Genomic DNA, 21,570 nt, shown 5'->3' with positions numbered 1-21,570 from the left:
AACCTGGAAATTAACATTATCTGTGTTGTACTGTATTTTTTAAGAAGAAAATAGCAAAACATTCCAGTATCTTTACCAAGAAAGCCCCAAATAGGATCATGAAGAGTTGGACACAACTGAAAATGACTCACCAACTTCAACAAACTGTATTTTTATTTATTTCATCAAACATTTCCTAGTAACTGTTTTCAGCCACACTTTGGAGCTGGGTTAGAAGCAAATTTAACACCTCTTTTAGATGATGGATAAGAGAGCTGCCAGAACCAAGAAGATGTGGTTTTAAGTCCTGTCCTTATTGGCTGTGTGACTGTGGCTAAGTTCTTAACACTGCTCTAGGCAGCTAAGATTAGCAATTGAAAAAAAAAAGTAAAGGGTGTTTTCTCATTCAGAAGGAGGCAAGTTTGGTCTCTATGCAAAGAAACCAGATGCCAGGACTTATCCAAGCATTTACTACATTATACCTTATTATAATGAAACATACATATGTACATGTATGTATGTATGTGTATATATATATATATATACACATACACACACACACATATATATAATTTATATATGTATACATATTTTCACATATATGTGTGTGTTACACACACACACACACACACACACACACACATCTATCTATCTCCTTCACAGATACCTCAATTCCCAGGAAATACATGGTGCTATTTGGATAAACCTTGGCATCTGGTCCAGAATCATTATGAAAACTCTCTTATAAAATTAGGGGCCAGCCAGATCAGACAGATACCATGTCACTTTGTACACTGTGACATTAGCTGTCTCCTAGCAAGGCCATCTCTAGTCATCCCGATCTCTATCTTGCCATTGGACCCAGATGGCTCCGAAGGAGAAAGTGAGGTTGGTGACTCTGTACAGCCCTCCCTCACTTAAATCCAATTCACTTGCAAGTCATGGCATCACTTTCCCCATGTCATGGTCCTCTCTGATAACAAAGGACAAAACAACAACAGCTATCTCATAAACGACAGAAGCTTTCTTTTTTTCTAGCTGAAGAGAATACAGTGTAAAATCTGAGGCTGAGGAGCACAAAGCAGAAAGGAGCTGAGATGCTGAAATGCAAGTAGAAAATGGGAGACCAGAGTTGGCTGGCCCTATAGTCTGGGGAAGTATGAATGTTTTTTAAAATATGAGGACACCATCATGTCCTTGAGAACAAAAAGAAAAGCTAAGTATATCATAAAAGTACAAAAAAAATCATCCCACACACAAAAAAGTTTAAAACCCAAACAGGAGAAATTCAATAGTATTTAGTTATCCTCCAGATGAGAAAGTAACCAATAGTTCCTACTGTGAACATTCTTGAGTGGGAAAAAAAGCAGGGACCCCCAAAATGGGAGTCTTTCCACAACAGGATCGTACTCATCCTCCCATGTTCTCCAAGAAATTCCAGGAAAAAAAATTGTAACGGTGAAATTCAAGACCCTTCCACCTCCTCCCTCCACCCAATTTTGATTTTCACAGTTTTGGAGCCACTTAAAGATGTCCTAAGACAGCACAAATTCAGAAATGATATACACATTCAAAATGTGATGCTTAAATGACAATGATCCCTATGAAAAGGATTTTCCTCTGATGGAAGAAAAATACTTAATAGCAGCTAAAATAACTGTGTCAAGATCAGAGGTGATAACATGGTGGGAAAAACTGAGTACATATTCCTGTTCTGTAATCAACTGTTTTGATACTATTACTAGGTACAGCAACTTTATTAAGTCCCTCTTGTAAATCAGTCAGTCAGTAAGCATTAATTAAGTACCTTCCATGTTCCGGGCACTGTGCTAAGTGCTAGCGACACAAAGAAAGACAAAAGCCATATAAGCTGTCTTTGGAAAGGACCAATAAGAGGTCCCACAAATGCCCCCAGGGACACTGGCTCCATCACTACTTCCTTCTAAAAACATTTCCTTGACATAACAGGAACCAGTATGCAGACTAGGTTTTGTTTTTCCACTAAAATATCCTTTAAATATTTCATATTTCTGAACCTATTTGTCTCTCTGAACCTGGTGATAATTCCTTATGGTGACTTGCAAATTATTATCAAGTGATATCCCATCCAATCTCTATACATCTTGTCTTTGGCAAGAAATAGTCATTCTGCTCTGAGTTTTCAATTCTTAGCCAATCCATCCACCCTTCTAAGTGTTCAAGATCAGCATGGTACTGCAAACTCCTTTTAATTTTTTTATTTATTTAGAGCAATGCAATATTTGGAGATTAAAGAATCTTAGATTTCCTTGCTTATCTGTAGGAAAAAAATATTATTTGGAATTTCTCAGACAGAAAGGTCATTGTTCAAATGAGGAAAAATGTGAATTGTTCCAAAAAGTAACAGACACATAAAAAGCCTTGAGAGCAGAAACAGAATGCTATGTCTCAAGCTTTTAGGAACCCCTGATTCATGCCATTGTATTTATTTATCTGCATATGTGTTGTATTTCTGAGTAAAATATAAGCTCCAATCTGCAGATCACTCAGGCATTCAGGAATCCCTCTTCAGAAAACATAAGAGTGAGCACCCAAGCTGGATATCAAGTGAGTCAACAATTTAGGCCAGGCATCAAGTCCACTGTCCTCTTGAAGAAATAAAGAGCCTAGCAAAGAATGGGAATATTAAGGCAGTGTCCATCAATTGGGAAATGGCTGGGCAGAATATGAATGGGATTAGGGTCGCAATGTAAGAATTAATGAAAGGGACAGAATCAGAAGAACCTAGGAAGACTTGTGCAAAGTGAACAGAACCAGGAGAATTATTTCTGTTAAGGACCACAACATTGTAAAGAAAAACAAACCACAAATCCAAAAAACTGATGACAACGCCTCTCACTTCTTGGTAAAGAGGTGATGGACTGTAGGTATAGAAAGAGAAATACATTTTCTGACAGCGACTATAATACGAATGTGCTTTGCTTGACTATACTTAAAAAAAACACACAGACAAGAAAAAGTTCTTTGTGTGTGCGCATGCGTGCGAGCACGTGTATAGAAGAACATCAATAAGACAAAAAAATACACAGAAGAGACCAAAGAAAGGTCAACTAAGGAAATGTTAGTGCTACTTTAAATTTAGTATATTTAAAGGCACAAGCCATTTATAGTAGATTTCATGGTTTTGTGTACAATCCTCATTTTCTGGCCTTAGTGTGCATGGAATTGTTCACTTCTGTTGATTTTCTAAATCATAATTTTCAAAAAAGGAGATGTTATTATGATGATTCCATGTGGGATTTAGGACATATCGGTCTACAGCTTCCCACAGAATTTAAGAGAGGCGGTGTTCCAAACAAAGTTTAAGTAAAAGGCTAGCTTCCTTACTCAACACTGCTGTATATTCCAATGGTAAAGAAAGCCTTGGATCAGACTGGCACACAATCTTGGGTACCTGTTATTAAACACTCAGTAAATCCATAAGCATTTACTAAGCTCTCATTATGTTCCAAGAACTGAGGTAGGTGCTAAGTGAACCTGCATCATGGGGCTAATTCTCCTTTTGACCTGAGGTCATTGTAATAATTACCCCTGAAATCCCACTCCCTGCTGAGAAGAAGTGGATTAAATACGATATTCCTCTAAACTTAAATTCACGGACCAAACATTTGGGCTCCAAGATTAACAGAAGAAAATTCAAAGAAGTTACAATGAAACAAAGGGGCAGATATAAAGGTGGAAACCTAAACCCACTGCTGACATCCGAGCTCCCTGGCATCCACAATTCTGCCTTAATCTGACAAATAATAGTAAATGTATGGTATAAAACGTATGCTCCTTATGGGGCAACAGTGTCTGGAATATAGTAAGAGCTTAATAACTGCTTATTCACTGATGCAGTGTGGTCACTCTGCTTTCCCTAAAACAAAAGTAGACCCGCATTTCAAAATGACCAGGTTCAAGCTTAATAAAGTAAGGGATGCTACAAAGAGATTAGAAGCACCTATCCATATCCCCATTTAGTATGCTTACATCACTGTGTAAGGATATGCCAACCCTGTCTTCTATGACGGGGGGGATGATTTCCTTCAGATGCACCCCTACTGCTGCCTACCCAAGGGGAAAGAAAAGAAAAAGATAGCAGGGGTATCTCCCTCCCTTACTCCAACCTAGCAAAAAGGTCATACAAATTCATGCACCAAAGACTTCATGTCAGCCATTACCCAGTTTCCAACACATAACTTCCAGTTCAACAAAGAATACAACTCAAGATCAAAAGTCAATAACCCTGAAACTATTTGTTACAGGAGAGAGTTTTCATTATTTCTTTTTTTTTTCCTTTGGGGACAGGGAGGAATGTGCATTATAACTCTCTTATAGAACTCTCCAAACATTTCATTTTTAGTAAGCTATGGCACTTTGAACAGGATGGTATAATAACCTTCTGCTCCATTATCCACAAAAAGCCAAGTCACAAATCCAAGCATAACGCTTGAGTACCCCCATTCTGGGATCATCAGTCACAAAAGCTGCCCACAAAATATCTTCAATGCAACATGGGTGGTCACCAGGTCCAGACAGGCTGTGAATAAATCCCTATCATCCAACTACATGAGAGGAGAGAGAGAGTGCTGGACTCAGAGACAGAGAAAACTGAGTTCTAGTAGCAGCCCACACAATCATCAGCTATGTGATGCCAGGCAAGTAGCTTAACTTCTATGTGGCTTAACTTCCTCATCCGTAAAATGAGGGAATTGCACTCTATGACCATTTGAGTCTCTTCTAGCTCTAAATGCATGATCCTATAAATAAAGGGGAGGAAAGGGGCCACATAAAGGCTATCTACACTAATACCACTCCATTTGGGGATGCATACTAACAGTTATGACCAAGAGGCAGGCAATTTTCCAGTTTGCAAAGGGGCTGAAGGGAGAGATTCAATATGAGTAAGAAATTAAAAGAGTCTTGCCGTGGAAAGATATTAAGCTATCTTTTCTCTCTTCTTTTTTTTTTTTTAACCTACACAAATCTAAAGTCATCAACTGCCAAACAAATTTTCCCAAATGTCTTCTTGGGAATACTTCCATTCAGACTGGAAAAGAAAAAAGCCTTGTGGTTCAGTTCAAAATGATTTGTAAAAATAACCCATTTAGTATTAATGTCTGATAATATTGCCAATTAGTGGTTTAAAAGCCTACAGTAGAAGTCAATTAGCTTTTCTTAAATGTACTATATTAGAACCTGCCAACTAATCAAAATAATACTTTTTATTAAAAAAATAATTAAATGCCAGAGAATTAGGATGTGTTATGATAATTTTGGCAAAACTCTATTAAACCGACAGCCTGACAAAACGTGGATGAAGCAATTCTGAATGCATCTATGGAAGGGGGGAAAGAACCCAACAGGGTTTCATGGAATAATCTCTTCAATTGAGATTTCTTCTCTTTCTTGGAGAGAAATGCCAACAAAGATGACTCCTTTTCATCTTAGTAAGAAGTAATCTACCTCCATAAGAATTGAGAGAAATGAACATCCATCTGCAGCTCTACACCATTAATTATGGGAAACAAAGCACAGACTGGTAAATGAGCTTATAATGAGGAGAGAAAAGGAAGGGGAAGTTGGAAGCGGAGAGTTACCCATGATATCAACCTATGGTAACATGACCAGACAGAAGACAAACATACACAGCATATAGGAAGTTAAACTGAATACTTAACCATGGCTAAGTCAAGGAATTTTAAATAAAGCATATTCAGGGAACAGGACATATGCATATAACAAGATTAGAGAAGGTCAAATTTTGTTCTGATTTTCATAAAGAAAGGAAGAGAATGGAGGCTGCAAACTCTTAAGGAGCCTTCTATTCCTGGCAAAATTCTAACACATATTATGAAAGGCATGGTCAGTAAACATCTAAAAAGTCCTGACCACCAATTAGGTAGATATAAAACCTGCTGAATGGCAAGACCCAGGAAGAAATCAATCATTAAAGCCCCGGAGATCTGTTCTTAGGCCTGTCTTAAGATTTGCAGTGGTGTCCTAAATAAAAGCATTGATGGTATTCTTACCAAAATGTGGATGATACAAAGCTGGGAGAGAGAGCTAACAATGTGGATAACAGGGCTGATCATCAGATTTTTAAAAATAGTTAGAATGTTGGGCCATATCTATTAAGAGGAAATTTAGTAGGAGTTAATGTTCAGTCGTTTTTAGTTATGTCCAATGTTTTGTTGACTCCGTTTGTACTGGAGTGGTTATAAAAAAGGCACAGTCAATGTTGGAGGAGTTGTAAGACGATTGTTGTTGTTCAGCTGATTCTGGCTTTTCGTGACCCTTTGAGTTAAAAAAAAAAATTAACTTCTAAGTATAAATGAGCAATACGGCTAGGGAAAAAAAAAAAACGTTTGTAAAAAGACCTAGTGGCAGCGGATAGACTGCTGGGCCTAAAGTAAAGAAGACTGATCTTTGTGAGTTTGGCCTTAGACACTTACTAGCTGTGTGACCCTGGGCAAGTCACTTAACCCTGTTTGTCTCAGTTTCCTCATCTGTACAATGAACTGGAGAAGGAAATGGCAAACTATTCTAGGATCTCTGCCAAGAAAACCCCAAATTGGGTCACGAAAAGCCAGAATCAGCTGAACAACAACAATCGTCTTACAACTCCTCCAACATTGACTGTGCCTTTTTTATAACCACTCCAATACAAACGGAGTCAACAAAAACTTGGACATAACTAAAAACGACTGAACCACAACAATTTTTTTAGGAGAAGCTAGGTGGCACAGTGAATAGAGAGCCATGCATGGAGTCAGGAAGACTCCTCTTCCTAACTTCAAATATGGCCTCAGACTCTTACTAGCTTTGTGACCTTGGGCAAGTCACTTAACCCTGTTTGCCTCAGTTTCCTCATCTGTAAAATGAGCTGGAGAAGGAAATGGCAACCACTCCAGTATCTTTGCCAAGAAAACCCCAAACAAGGTCACAAAGAGTCTGAAACAACTGAACAATAACAAGTTAAGTTCCTTGAGGACAGGAACTCTCTTTTACCTCTTTTTGTATCCCCTATGCTTAGTACACTACCTGGCTCATAATGGGAGCTTGATAAGTTTATTGATTGATTGACTAAACTCTATATGAGCCCACACTGTGATACAGCACCCAAGAGAGCCAACATAATCTTATACTGAATTCTAAGGCACACATAGCAGAAATTTGTTTTCCTTGAGTATGCATATTTGTTACAAGAGTATGTTTTCCTTTCCTTTTCAGTGAGAAATGGGCTCTCCTTAATTCAAAAACATTAAATTAAAAAAAATAAGACCCATAGCATCCAGGAATAAGACGTCAGATAGGTGACCTGGTGGACAGAGGGCTACATATAGAGACCAGGAATACCTGAATTCAAATGCTGGCTTAGATGCTTACTAGCTGTGTGACCCTGGGAAAGTCACATAAGATCTCTAAGTCTCATTTTCCTCATCTGAAAAAAAAAAGATCATAAAAATAGTACCTTCCCTCACAGGACTGTTGCAAGGATGAAATGAGATAATAAATGGCAAACCTTAAAGGGTTATATAAATGTCAGCTCTCTATTACTGCTACCATACTCTAGAAGGATATCATGAATGACAATCATTGGAAGGAATAGGGTATGTTTAGCCTAGATAAAAGAAGACTTTTGGGATTATCTCTACTATTTCCTGTATATATTTTGTTTTTACAGAGTTGTTCGTGTGTGTGTGTGTGTGTGTGTGTGTGTGTGTGTGTGTGTGTGTGTGTGTGTGTGTATGTGTGTCCCATTATATTGGGAGCCTCTTTTTGCCCTTTTTTTAGGGGGAAGATTCCCAATGCTTGGCACATACTAAATGCTTAATAAATGCTTGCTGACTTGACATGAGAGCTGACTTTAAATATCTGAAGGACTGTCAGAGGGAAAATTTACTTTTCTTGGTCTCAGGGGGCAGGAAGAGGAGCAATGCCTAGATAATGAAAAGAGGCAACTTTGTACCTGATTTAAGGAGTGACTTGCTATACCAAAGTGCAATGAGCTACCCTGGGAGGCAGGGAGCCCTTAATCAGTCTAGATGACCACTCCTTGGGCTTGTTATAGGAGGGATTCCTCTCGTGGAGAGGGTTAGCTTTGTTGGCTACTGACCTCCCTTCCACCTCTGAGAGTCTGTGAAGCTGCAATTAAGCAATCCTTTGGATACACACATCTGGCAGGCTTATTCTCCTAGTGGAACCCTGAATCTTGGAAATCTGCATTGGTTTGTAAGGGGAGGCAGGGCAAGGGGCCATAATGTCCAAGGAATCCCTATTCCCCCAAATGAAAATGGTTAAGGGAGGAGATCCCTGGTCCTAACACTCAAGTATACTCAGACCTGTTAGGTAACTTCCTCTCCCTTTTTTTTTGCTCTCCAACACTGGCCTTGGCTCTAGGGCCATCAAGGGGATCCATCTATCCATTCATTCAACTAACATTAAGAATATGCTATATACAAGGATGGTCAGTGTGTCAGATGAGACAGAAAGAAAATAAGGCATAGTCTCTGTCTGCATGGGGTTTAAAGTTTGAGAGAAGACATAAGACAGATATACAAATATCTAACATATAAAACAATGACGATGCTGAAAAGAGATACAGAGTTATGTAAGAGTTCAAAAGGGCTAGAGATCTCCTGGAATGGAGAGGATTAAAGAAAGGTTTCATGGAAAATGGTGCATCTGACATGGGCTTGGAACAAAATCCAATTCAACAAGCATCTGTTAATGCCTATGGGCAAGGCACTACGCTAAGTGAGGGACAAACAGAATTTCAACACCCTGAGATGGAAGGCAATTCAGGCACAGAGAAAGCAGGAAGGCGCGAAGGGAATCAGCAATGGTTTCAGGATAGCAGTTTGATTGGAAGTACCTAAAGATGAGTAGTAAGAAAAGGGTAAAAAGGTACCTTATATACAGTAGATGCTTAACAAATGCTTCATGAATTGAGCTGAAGGTAGCTTGAAAAGGCTAGGGTGTGGAAAGCCTAAAATGCCAGACTAACTAATCTGAATTTTATTTAGTAAGACCACAGAAAGTCACTGAAGATTTCTGAATACTGATCTGCCTAACACATATCTGTGATCATATCATACACCCTATATGCCAGGTTAGACGAGAAAAGAAATTGGAAATAATGAATTGTTAAGCAATTACTGAAATAATTAATGGAGTCTTGACCTCAGAAAATTTCCTCACAGATTCACATATGGCTATCTACATCCAAAGGGGCCTGCATTTGTCATATATGCTTTTAAATTAAAGTGACCAAGGTAACACAAAAGCTTCATTGCTTGGTATACGAGTGTGATGGAATACTACCATGTTCTAAGAAACGAGCTAGTTGATTTTAGGAAAATATGGAAAGATGTACATGAAATAATGAAAAGTGAAGTGAGCACAACCAAAAGAATGCTCTATGCAGTAATAGCAATATTATTTGAAGAAAAATTGAGAACAACCAAATTATCCTGAGGATTATAAAACTCAAATCAACTACAAAGGCCCTATAAAGGAAGATGTTATCCACCTCCAGAGTTAGAAGTGATAAAGACAAGTATGTATAACATGGCTTTACATGTAGCTGTGTCAAATGGTGGTCTTCTCTAGTGTGGGGTGGGGAGGGAGGGAGGGAGAGAGTTCGGAACTTAAAATGTAACAACAAATAAAAAAATATTTAAAAAGCAACCAAAGAAAAAAAAGCTTCATTGCTGATCTAGGTTGTGCTGTATTTTCATAATGCTCGCAATAATCAAAAGACCAAAGTCAAGGAATCTATCTTTCTATCCACCGCCTGATGCCCTCTGCATGCAAAATCTGTATTATCTGCATGTTAACAGCTGCAACTATGCTTCATGCTCTGCACATGATCGGCCAGGTTCCAATAAGGAACAGTGCCAAAAATTCAGGTGTTCAGGCAATAATTACCAAGAACTAACTTCATTAGAGAGGCAAGTAAAAGAAACCACAGGCTGCTGTTGTTGCAGAGAGGTTTTAGATGGTCAACTTCTAACAGGTGGGTCTGCTGGTAGAATTTCCAGGTCAGTTCAGAAGTGGGTAGGCCAGATCTTCTAACCCCTCAGGTTTAGGAGAGTGCTTGACCAAGGGCTGCAGGTACACACTAAACCATGTCCATATCTGGCAGTACCAGGCTACCCTGTGACAGGCAGCTAGCTCAGCGGCAACTTCTCAGCTGTCTGCATTCATAAGGTCTGCAACCCTTTCGGAGACTGAGATGTTCATGGGCCAAGGACCCTGACCAGCAGTGCGTTAAAACAACTGCTATTCAGGGCAGTAAGAAGAATGATTTAGATTGAGTAAACTCTAAAGTATCCCACCCTTTAACTACAAACATTAACCATCCAACAAAAGAAGAAAGGAAAAGGATAATTGTTTTAAAAGTAACAGGTTTTCAAGTACTGAACGCTTACAAGGTATATTTCAGGGTATGATGTAAAATAATTACTAAAAAGTACCCGATGTACTTCACACGTCACGAGTGTGAACCAACAAACCAAGTGTAAAAATGGTCTTGAAAGATTTGGGGCTGGCTTCTTTATTTTAAATTTAAGAGTTCTAAAACTTAACTTTTGTACATAGCTTCCATTAACATCACAGTGTCATGATGACCACAGGCCTTCCCTTCACCAAGTCTGCACCAGAAATGTCTAACCAGGGGGTTCCCTAGCCCTGGCTAAGATTTTGAAAAAACAGCCCAAGACGAACTCTCTATTTGTTGTTTAACGGCTAGCACAGCTCAATTCAGAAGCTCATATTACTAGAAGATTAGTAAGCAGATAATGATTCATTTTGGTGACATTAACCCCTTGAATGGGCAGCTAGGCAGTATAAGTGAATAGCGTACTAGACCTGGAATCAAGAACACTGATCTTAATGAGTCCAAATCTGGCCCCAGACACTTACTAGTTATGTGACTCTGGGCAAGTCACTTAACCCTTTTTGCCTCAGTTACCTTGTCTGTAAGATGAACTGGAGAAGGAAACGACAAGCCACTCCAGTATATTTGCCAAGAAAATTCCAAACAGGGTGATGAAGAGTCAGATAAGATTGAAAAATTACTAAACAACAACACAAAAACCCTTTGACGGTTAAATTTGCCTCAACTGAGGCAAAGAGGGGCCTACAAGCTGTGTGGCTGAAAGGAGTACTCATACTGATTAAATCACAGGCCTTTGAAGTACTAATCATTTTAAATATATCCACATGCCTGTGCCTACACACATAAAGCAATGACAGGGACTCTGAAAGGTACTTTCTCACTACTTCAAAAAAAGAGCAAATATTTCTATTTTTGCCTTCTGGATTTCCCTCTAAAGAATGTAACAGGCTCCTTGAGGTCAGATACTTGGTCTTCTTCACTCTGGTCTTTGACCCCCAGTACCAGAGAGGCAGCACTTCACAGTGGAATAGGCCTGGCCTTGGAGCCAGGAAGAACTGAGTTTAAATCCACCTCTGGAAAATACTGACTGCACAGGTCAGGGAACTTCTCAGAGGTCTAGGTAAATCTCTAAGCCTACAAGGTACTTACCCGCTGTAGGTTTCCATATCAATGAAAACAGAGACTCAACCAATCCCTATCTCCAGTCCCCACTATCTAGCCCAAACATTTGCTGATTGACATATGTGGAACTATAAGCCAGTGCTCAGGAGACCCGAACTCCAGTCCCAGACATGTCCCTAAAAGCAGAATGTTATGTAAGTCATTCATCTTTTCTGGGCCCCATTTTCATCATCTACAAAATAACAAGAGTTGGACAAGATAATTTGTACAGTCCCTTTCAAGTGCAAAAATGTGACTTTTCATGAATGTAGACAGCTATTTCTTTTTTTTCTTTCTTTTTTCTTTTTTTTTGGAGGCACTCAGGGTTAAGTGACTTGCCCAGGGCCATCCAGCTAGTAAGTATGTGAAGCCAGATTTGAACTCAGATCCTGACTCCAGGGCTGGTGCTCTCTCCCACTACCCCGTATACAGCTATTTCTTTAGTCAACTATGAAAACTACTGTATGCATCCTTCAAGTGAAACAAATCTGATGTACAACCAAGAACTTACCTCACCCGTAAATTATGAGAAAACCACGATATTAAAGTGACCTCTTATCATCATGTAAATCAGAGGCATGTTTGTTCACATATACAAAATTTCTTTGGAGAAATAAACTCACTGCAGGGATCCTCTACGTAGTAATGTTCTCTACTGCACTGAGGATAAAATTTGATTTACAGAAGTTCTACCCACACAACTTTTCATGAACACATTTACTACATTTTGGATCATTATACTTTCTGACATCTGAGGCCTCTGTGCAATCCTTGCACGTGTACTTTTTAGGTTGATAATCACAATATATGCCATAACCCATAGATTTCTTTAACCCAGATGAAATGTACTTGCATACACACACACACACACACACACACAGCGCCTTATTTCCCTAACAATTCCACTGTTAGAGAAGATCCAGGGACTTAAAAATTTTTCTGCAGCTCCAAGAATATAGGAACAGAGGGTACAGGGACAGGAGGTGGTAGTAATTCTTTAATATCTAGGAAGTATTTTCAACCAAGAACACTGCAAATTAACCTTTGGGGAGAGGCTATGTACTCATACAAATTAGCTTTACCCTACCTAGGAGAAACAATTTGCATGTGAAAACAAATCCTACCAGGTCTCCCATTTCTCAGTAGAGGACTTCTGGGAGTCAGATCTGATAAGTTAAGGTTTAAGCAAACTAACTTTGCTGTGAAAAATGCTAAACCTGCCACTCTACTGAAAGACCCAGCGGGACAATTTTAAAACTCCAATTTACAATCTTTTTTACTTTTTTTAAAAAATAAGCAATCCCATCCTTGGAACTTTCAAATCACCTAAGTACAGCGTGTTGTTATCCCTTCCATGACTAATTACTAAATAACAACGCTCTTTGCTTCATTAGTGAAATCAATCTTCTGAGAGGAAAATTACTATAATAATACATACTAGCAAATTAAGGACTATACTGTAATAGTAATTAATATATATTTTAAAAGATGATGAAAAGGTAGTATGAGCAGCTTTCAAGAGATGGAACTAAAATATGAATTGCAAAGGCTTAGGCTGAAGACAGGATAATTTCATGCATAGCTCCTGCTCCCTCTGAGCTACCAGCTCACAACGGACATGCATAACACAGCTGTTACCTTCTCTCTCCTACAGAGCATGCTCCAGCAGTGCCCGGTGGCAAGGTGGAGAAGCCTAACTGGCATCTGCACAAAGTCTAATCTCAGTCTGTAATATATCACAAACTAAAACAGTTAACTCAATGGACACGAATGCCTTCTCCCCCTCCAAGGCGACCTTCTCTCTATCCTGTATTTATTACTATGTATTGATTTTAATATATGCTGTCTCCACCATCAGAACATCAGGCCTTGAGGGCAAAAACTTGTTTTTACTTTTCCTTTCTAACCTGGATGCTTACTTGGCACAGTATCTGGCACAGAATAAGCAAGTAATAAATGCTGGATGCTGATTATAATATAGGTAATATGTATATGTAATATATGGTATGTGATATATGTAATATATTATATATTATTATATGTATAACATTATATATTATATAATTACATATTATATATAATAATAATAATGAATATTGATTGATTGAAAGAAAGATATTACAAGTATATACATACACACATACAAACAGACTCTAGTCCTCCCTGACCAGTAGCCAGTAAATTTCCCAATCCTTTGCTTTTTACCTGCATAAACAACCATAAAAAAAAATGCAGGCTTGATTAAGACTGCACTTAAGCTTCTTTCTGCTACTCCTATAACTAAATACAACATAATACAACACAATATCTAATGCAAGGTAATATAGCACAGAGGACAGCCAGGTGGCACAGTGGATACAGTGTCAGGCCTGGAGTCAGGAAGTCCTGAGTTCAAATCTGACATCAGACACTTACTAGCTGTGTGACTCTGGGCAAGTCATTTGACCTTGTTTCCCTCAGTTTCCTCATCTGTAAAATGAGTTGGAGAAGGAAATGGCAAACCACTCCAGTATCTTTGCCAAGAAAACTCCCAAATGGGGTCATGAAGAGTTGGATATGACTGAACACAACTGAACTACAGCAATATGACACAGTATAGCATATATATGCTATATAGTCATATATGTCTTATGTATAATATATGTAACACATATTATATCTTATATATGTGTGTGTGTGTATGTGTGTGTGTGTGTGTGTGTGTATATTCATATATAAGACTATAAAGTAGTCTTAATAGCACTCCACATAGTAGCAAAAAAACAGATAAAATAGGAGTGTGTCAACTGAGAGAAAACTGAAGCAGAATAAAATGTGGTATATGAATATAGTGGAATATTACTACATATCACAAACTAAAAGTATGAGGAATTCAGAAAAGCAAGTGAAGAAAGCAGAAACAAAAGCATCATATACACAATAACTACAATCACACAATCACCACTTAAAAGACAGCTGAATTCTGATGAACTGTAATGAACTGACTATAAAGCACATGACTCTCCTTTCAACAGAGACGTGGGAGGACCACAGACATGGAAGGCAATATACCCAGTCAGACAAGGTCATTGCCTCACTTGGTTTTACTTTTAAATATTTTTCTTTGTTTCAAGGGAAAAAGGAAAAGGAGAAATCAGATTGGTGGAAAAACAAATGATATCATTTTAAAAAAATTTAAACTTGGGGTGTGTGTGTGTGTACACACATACATATATATACACATGTATACACATACACACATATAATGCATATGTGTATATATGTGTGTGTTCCATGTGTATAAATGTCTGTGTACATGTGTATAATGAAAATGAGAAAAGGCCCCAATAAATTTTGCTTCTGCATTTCTAAGAAATTGTGAAACTTCTGAATTATCTTATTAGCCATTATTCCTGAGGTATAATCTATGTTCCAAACATACTTTTGTTTTTACTTTTATTCCAAAATGATTTTCATCAAAGAGAGCTTACCTTAATAGAAGCAATATGGAGCAGAGTTTCTCCTCTATGGTTTCTCTTGACGGTCATAGGGCTAGTGGGAGACAGCCTCACAGTGGAAGGGCTAGACACCACCCCCCGTCGACAAGGGCTATTCATTATGGATGATGATGGAGTGCCAGAAGATTTTGAAGGGGAAAAGCTAATAGAGTCATTTAATACATCACTGATTCTTGCCGTTAATAATGGGTCATCAACTATACATTTGGATGTGGGAGATGAGGCATTATCTTCAGATGGCGGTAACGACTCTGTGTGGGTATCTTGACTGACAGATGTTCTTCTGGATTTCTGCTGGCTTCTTCTTCTAGGTCTTTTAGAAACAGGCACCACAAAAGAGTCAGGGGGCTGCGTCTCACTTGTTCCACCATTATTCAATAGCAGGGATGTCTCTGATGTAAAACTATTCTCACCAAGAGATTCCATGTGAGATGATGCTACCTCGCTATCTATATCGACTCCTACAGAATCTACTTGCATGGCGGCTGATGGGCAGATCTCACTCGCCTTTTCAGCAGGACTGGCCTCTGTTGCAGAGGCATAACTCAGTAAATCTATACCACCATTTAGTTCTGGGGTCTCGAGAACAGAGGGCTGAATACAGAATGAGACTGACTTTTCTCTAAGTTTCTCGCTGGTACTCTGATCAAATTCCTGGACCTCTTTTTGCTTTTCCTTCTCTAAATCCCATTCCTGATTAATTTCGGCTAAACTTCTCTTTTTCTGCTTTTTTCTGGTTTTCCTGGTTACTTTTTTAGGCCTCTGGGGAGAATCTTGCTCAAGGGACGAGGAACTAAATTCAAAGGCCTGATAAACCTGCTCATCCTCAACTGGCTTCGGATGGGTCTGCACTGAAGTTTTATTTAGGACATATCTGACCTTCTTGCTACGAGGGCTGAACCACATTTTTATGAATTTCTTGTTTTCATCTTCATCTCGTGAGGTTCTTGTCTCAGGTTTACTTTCTTCTAGACCTGACAGGAAGAGGAAAAAAAATTTGTAAATAAGAGGAAAAAATGTGCTATATCATATAGATGATATACATTCCTGCTTCTACCAATGGACATGGCTACAGCTTCTCCATCCACTCACTTTGCCATTCTTTTAATCGAAACATTACCTCTCCCAGGAGTCCACTGTGAGGTTCGACTTAATACATATTAAATACTTTGACAGTAGAGAGAATCAATCAGCAAGCGTATATTAAGAGCTTACTGTGCTCCAGATATTCTATAACAATCACAAGTTATACTGCAAATTAGATTAAATGGGCAAAACCAGAGGTAATTATTATGAGGAAAAGTAATAAACGGATCTGTGACTATAGATGTTTCTTTTTCTGGTGGGTAACCACCCCTCCCCCCCACAAAAATTAATACAACAGGCAGTCAGATTGAGCAGCCACACTGGGAAGCACTGGAAACATTTCAGGAAGATAATATGTGGCCAAACTCAACCTAATTACCATTACTGACTTGCAAATATTTTCCCCTAGTATGTACCCTTCCCAATATGCTGATCTGAAGATTTACACCTTTCCCAATATTTTGCCTGCAAAATTCTTCCCATACTTTAAAACATTATATAAACGTTAAATATTATTTTACTTTTTCCTAAATAGCAACTGCAGCCAACAGTGACTCCTCTCTGTTATTACATAATCTTGACAGCACAGACCAGGAACAAATTAATGGAGTAACTGGTTACCAGCCGTAGGCCAAGGTGCTAGGGAATAGAGTTAATGTTAACTTCAGTTTCACTCAGCAGCCTCTCACTAACTCTCCTTCCATCTCTGACTGCCTCTCCTAGCTACTCTCCAATCCTGCAGGCAAAGGTGAACAAGTGGGCTGTTATTAGTTGCCTGGTCCTTTTTCACCTGAGCTAAAAAAACTAGACATCAAACCTAAAACTTGAAAGGAAAGACTGTTCTCTGAGTAAGCATCACCTTCCAAACATTGTGCAAATCACCTTCCTTGAAGTCATCTTTTAAAACAACCAACAAAAACACACAGAGAAATAGAAAGAAAAAAAATAAAGGGATGGAAAATTACTAGGAGGGAGAAAACCTTAAGAATCTGACTCAACCCACCACCACAGACAAAGGTTCCTGCTGAGACGGCATTTGGATGAAGGGAAGAGGGTGGATTGATATGAGGTTGTTATTCGAGAAGTAAAGAAAAGCATAAGAAATAGCAAAATAACTGGGAAAAGAGAAAGCAGAGAAAGCAAAGTAAAGATCATTATCAACCACAATGATAAATCATTTTTCTGCCAAGGTCTGTTACAATTAAACCAATTCTCTCCCTGGTGCTTATCAGTCTTTTCTGATTCAAATGAAGATGACTAGATGTCCAAACTTCCTTCCTCCATCTCTAACATTCTGTAAGAGAACCAGAGACTGAAAGCTGGACAGAATCTCACAGACCGTTAGTCAAATCTCCTCACTTTACAGAGGGGGAAAATGAGGCCCAGACAAGTTAATTCACTCAAGCACAGAGGTCACATGTGAAGCCAGGTCCAATGAAATCAAAGTCAGACAGACTCTTTCTCCCTTACCACATACCTGATAAGGTGATGGGGAACAGGTTAACTTTTTAACAAAGGGCACTACCTACGTAGTATAGAAGAAAAGACCTGGGTTCAAAGCCTGAATGTGTTTACTACCTGTGCGCTTTTAGGCAAGTTGTTTAAGAGGCATAAGAAACAGGTAGTACAGGGGCAGCTGCGTGGTGCAGTGGATAGAGCTCTGGCCTTCTTAGTCAGGAGGACCTGAGTTCAAATGCAGCTTCAGACATTTGACACTTACTAGCTGTATGACCCCGGGCAAGTCACTTAACCCCGTGTGCCTTAACCAAAAAGAAAAAAAAAGAAAAAGAAACAGGTGGCAGAACAAATAGAGCACTAGACCGGCAGTCATGAACACCTGAGTTCAATTCCAACCTCAGATACTCATTAAGTGTGTGATCCTTGGCAAGTTACTTAACCTATATGCCTCAGTTTTTTTATCCATAAGAAGGGATTATTAAAGTACTTATTACATAACAGTAATTATATATTATATCAGTATATAATAATATATAATATATTAATAATTATATTAATATAATATATAATAATTATATATATATCAGTAATTAGTCCCAGTGATTATATATTACATATTATTCAATATATCATTTATTATTAATGTGCTGTATATTATATAACTGTAATTATCCATTACATATTGTTAATATATATGACATTATATGGAACAGTAATTATTTCCAGGGTTGTGTTGTGAGGATACAATGAGATAATCTTTATAAAGCACTTTGCAAACCTTAAAACACTATATAAATGTTAGCTATTACCCTCATCATCATTATTACTGAAGGGGGTGAACAAGTTTTCTAATGCCCCTCCCACCTCTAAAGTTCTATTACCTTTTTTTCTCAGGAGGTGCTTTTGCAAACATTTGTAAACATAACAAAAAGAACACTAAATAAAATTTCTCATACCACCACACTCAAGTATACTTCAAAGTTTAAAAAAAAATTACTCTTATCCCTATTGCTCCTAGAAACCAGCAGCACAGTTTGAGAAACATAAATGTAGATGATGGAACTTTGCTCCATTTTTTTCAGTGCAAAATTCTCAAGTGTGTTTATTCTCCATTTTCTCTTTGGCCCCTTCCCTCAGCTATAACACAAAGTTAATTTAATTCTTTTCTGGGATTGAGACCTCTTTACAATATGTTCTTGGCTTTCAAATGCTGGCAAGGGAGTTAGGAGCTGAGATGTTATTTCTAATTTCCCTCTGGATATTTTACAATTACACAAAGTATTTCATGGCATTTTTTTTTACCTGTTTAAAAAATATTAATGCATCTGGGTTGGCAAGATGGAAACTCCAATCTAATCTAAAGCCTAAAATTAATCAGTTTCGCTTTTCCCTGCTTCAGCTAATATTTCTGCTTTCATTTCACCTTGGTTTAAAGCTAGAATAACTTCTAAAAGTTTTCAAGTGGTTCACAGAAGAAAAGGGTCACGGACATGAAATAAGAGAGGCTAAATGATTTGCCCAAGGTTACACAAGGTAGCAAGAGTCAGAGACGGGACTTGAACTCATGGCCTCTGACTCCCAATCTAGAATTATCTCTACACTACACCACCCTGCCATTGTAATGGTCACAGTGTCCTTTAAATGTTAAAAAGTAATAAGCCAAAAATTAAGTATTTGTGATATAATCACAATTTTTGTTTATATCACAGAAACATTTGTCTCATGTTTGTTTCTCTAGTGGTATATATCTATGTGTAAGCAGGGAAACCTGAGTTCAAATTCTGCCTCAGATACTTATTAGCTGTGTGACCTGGAGCAACTCACTCACCCTCTCTTGGCCTCAGTTTCCTCATCTGTAAAACTAGGATAATAATTCTATCTTCCTCACAGGGTTGTCATGAGGATCAAATGAGATAAATGTATAGTACTTTGCAAACCTTAAAGAGCTCTATAAATGGTATGTTACATTTTATTATATTATTATGTTACATTGTGTGGTATAGGTTATATATGTCATATTACATCATATTACATTACATTATAGCATATATCATATCATATTATACTATATTATACTATACTCTAGAAAAGAAAATCAAATGAAAATTAAAAATTTTCCATTAATAAGGCTCCAGCAAACATGTAGTTGAATGAATAGGAATCTTGAAGGCCAGTAACAAGAGGATTTGTTAAATCCAGTGTATGGCACTCAAGACCCTCTTTAACCCAAAATCTTTCAAAGGCTCCCTTCTCTGTCTGGCTTCCAAGGTCCTCAACAATGAGACCCTAGTTTATTTACCTTTCCTGCTTTTTAGCTCATACATTTTTTTCCTACATATTTTGAGGCCCATGCAAACAAAATTATTATATACACTGTGCTTTCCCACTTAAATGCCTTACCTAACCCTGTGCCCTGAATCTCACTATTAACCACAAGTACACTCCCCTGCTTCCTCAATCAAAAACTCTGATATTCCTCTGTCTGGCCAGGGTCTCCTATCTGTCCTCCTTCCTTCACCTCAATATTTTCTCAGAATACATAAGTCCTTCTCTGACTCCACTTTCCTCCCTTCTTCATTTCCACCCTATAGTCAACTAATCAACTCCACACAAGGTCATCAACTCTCTAATCCCAGGCCTCCCTTACCCTACTGCCCCCATCATCTCCTACCAAACCCCAGCTCTGGACCACACCCACCATCTACCTCTTCTACTCCTGTTCACCACCTACTCTGCTACTCAATCAGAAGGTGAACACTTTGGAAGGACAAAACTGGTTTTTTGTTGGTTTTAGGGGTTTTTTTGCCTTTCTTTGTATCCCCAGGGCTCAGCACAATGCCTGGCACACAGCAGGTGTTTTACAAATGTTGGCTGATTGTTGATTGACTGAATGGAGCTAGAGGAAGTCACACAACTATGCTGTCCAGGTATATTATCAAGTCATGTTGTCCAACTTCCACTGAGTCCTCATTGCCGCAAGGTAATCCTTTTATTTCTTCCTAATTGATTGCCTATCTTGTTCACTCGGAAACTATTTCAAACCTCCTCTGTCTCTCTCAGGCCTCCCACAGTCCAACCCCGCCAATCAGTTAAAAACCTTGCCTCCTACTTTAATGACAAAATTGAGGCCATAAGCTCCCTCTTAGCATCTTTTTTTTTCATCTTGGCATCATCTCACACTCTCTCCTCCTTTCCTCCAATCTCTGATAATGAGGCAGCCCTTATACTGATCAGCACCAACCTCTCTACATGCATTCTTAAGGTCATCTCGTCCTATCTTCTCCCAGTAGACTACAACCTCAATCATCTCCCCCCCCTTTCTAGAATCTTCATCCTCTTCTCTACTGGTTCCTTCCCTACTTCCTTAGCAAACATGCAAATTACCCAGATCTTTAAGAAATCTTCACTAGACCTGACCATGCCCTCAAGCTATCTCACTCACCCTTTATAATTTGTACTTTTATAATTTATTTTTAGGATTTACAATTTTATAATTTATAAATCAACCCTTTATAATTTGGATTCATACTTCATCATTCAATGCAAACTCACCTCTTCAAAGTTACCGATGATGTATTAATTGCAAATGTCTTTTCTGAGTCCTCATCTTTCTAGACTTCTCAGCTATGCCTGACACTGCTGACTCTACCTTCTCCACTGGCATATCGAAAGCTCTCTTGATTCTCCACCCACCTGTCTGACCATTCATTCTCAATCTCCTTTGCTGATTTCTGAGTCTCATCACACACACACCCCAACTCGTGGGTGTTCCAGGGGGTCTCTTCTCTCAGTACTATGTTTCTTGGTTACTTCATCTGCTTTCATGGATTTAATCATCATCTACTGAGATGCCCCATAAACCTATATATTCACCCTAGTCTCTTCCCAGAGCTTTAGTTCCTAATTACCATCTGCCTATTAGACATCCCTCTGGCATCACAAACTCAACATGTCCAAAAGCAG

At 38.4% G+C, this 21,570-nt stretch overlaps 1 protein-coding gene across 1 annotated transcript in view; it reads right to left on the bottom strand.

Annotated features, from left to right (window-relative positions):
* The window catches only part of BARD1 (BRCA1 associated RING domain 1), a 150,034-nt gene that overhangs the window by 85,487 nt on the left and 42,977 nt on the right, over positions 1–21,570 (bottom strand). Inside the window, 1 exon segment of the mRNA XM_021002840.2 lies at positions 15,037–16,037. Coding sequence (XP_020858499.1) covers positions 15,037–16,037 — 1,001 coding nt within the window.

This window comes from Phascolarctos cinereus, unplaced genomic scaffold (assembly GCF_003287225.1).
Source record: "Phascolarctos cinereus isolate Bilbo 61053 unplaced genomic scaffold, phaCin_HiC Scaffold_7;HRSCAF=346, whole genome shotgun sequence".
Classification (NCBI taxonomy): Eukaryota; Metazoa; Chordata; class Mammalia; order Diprotodontia; family Phascolarctidae; genus Phascolarctos; species Phascolarctos cinereus.
Note: the sequence above shows the minus strand (reverse complement) of the source record. Positions and strands in the feature narration are given on the sequence as shown.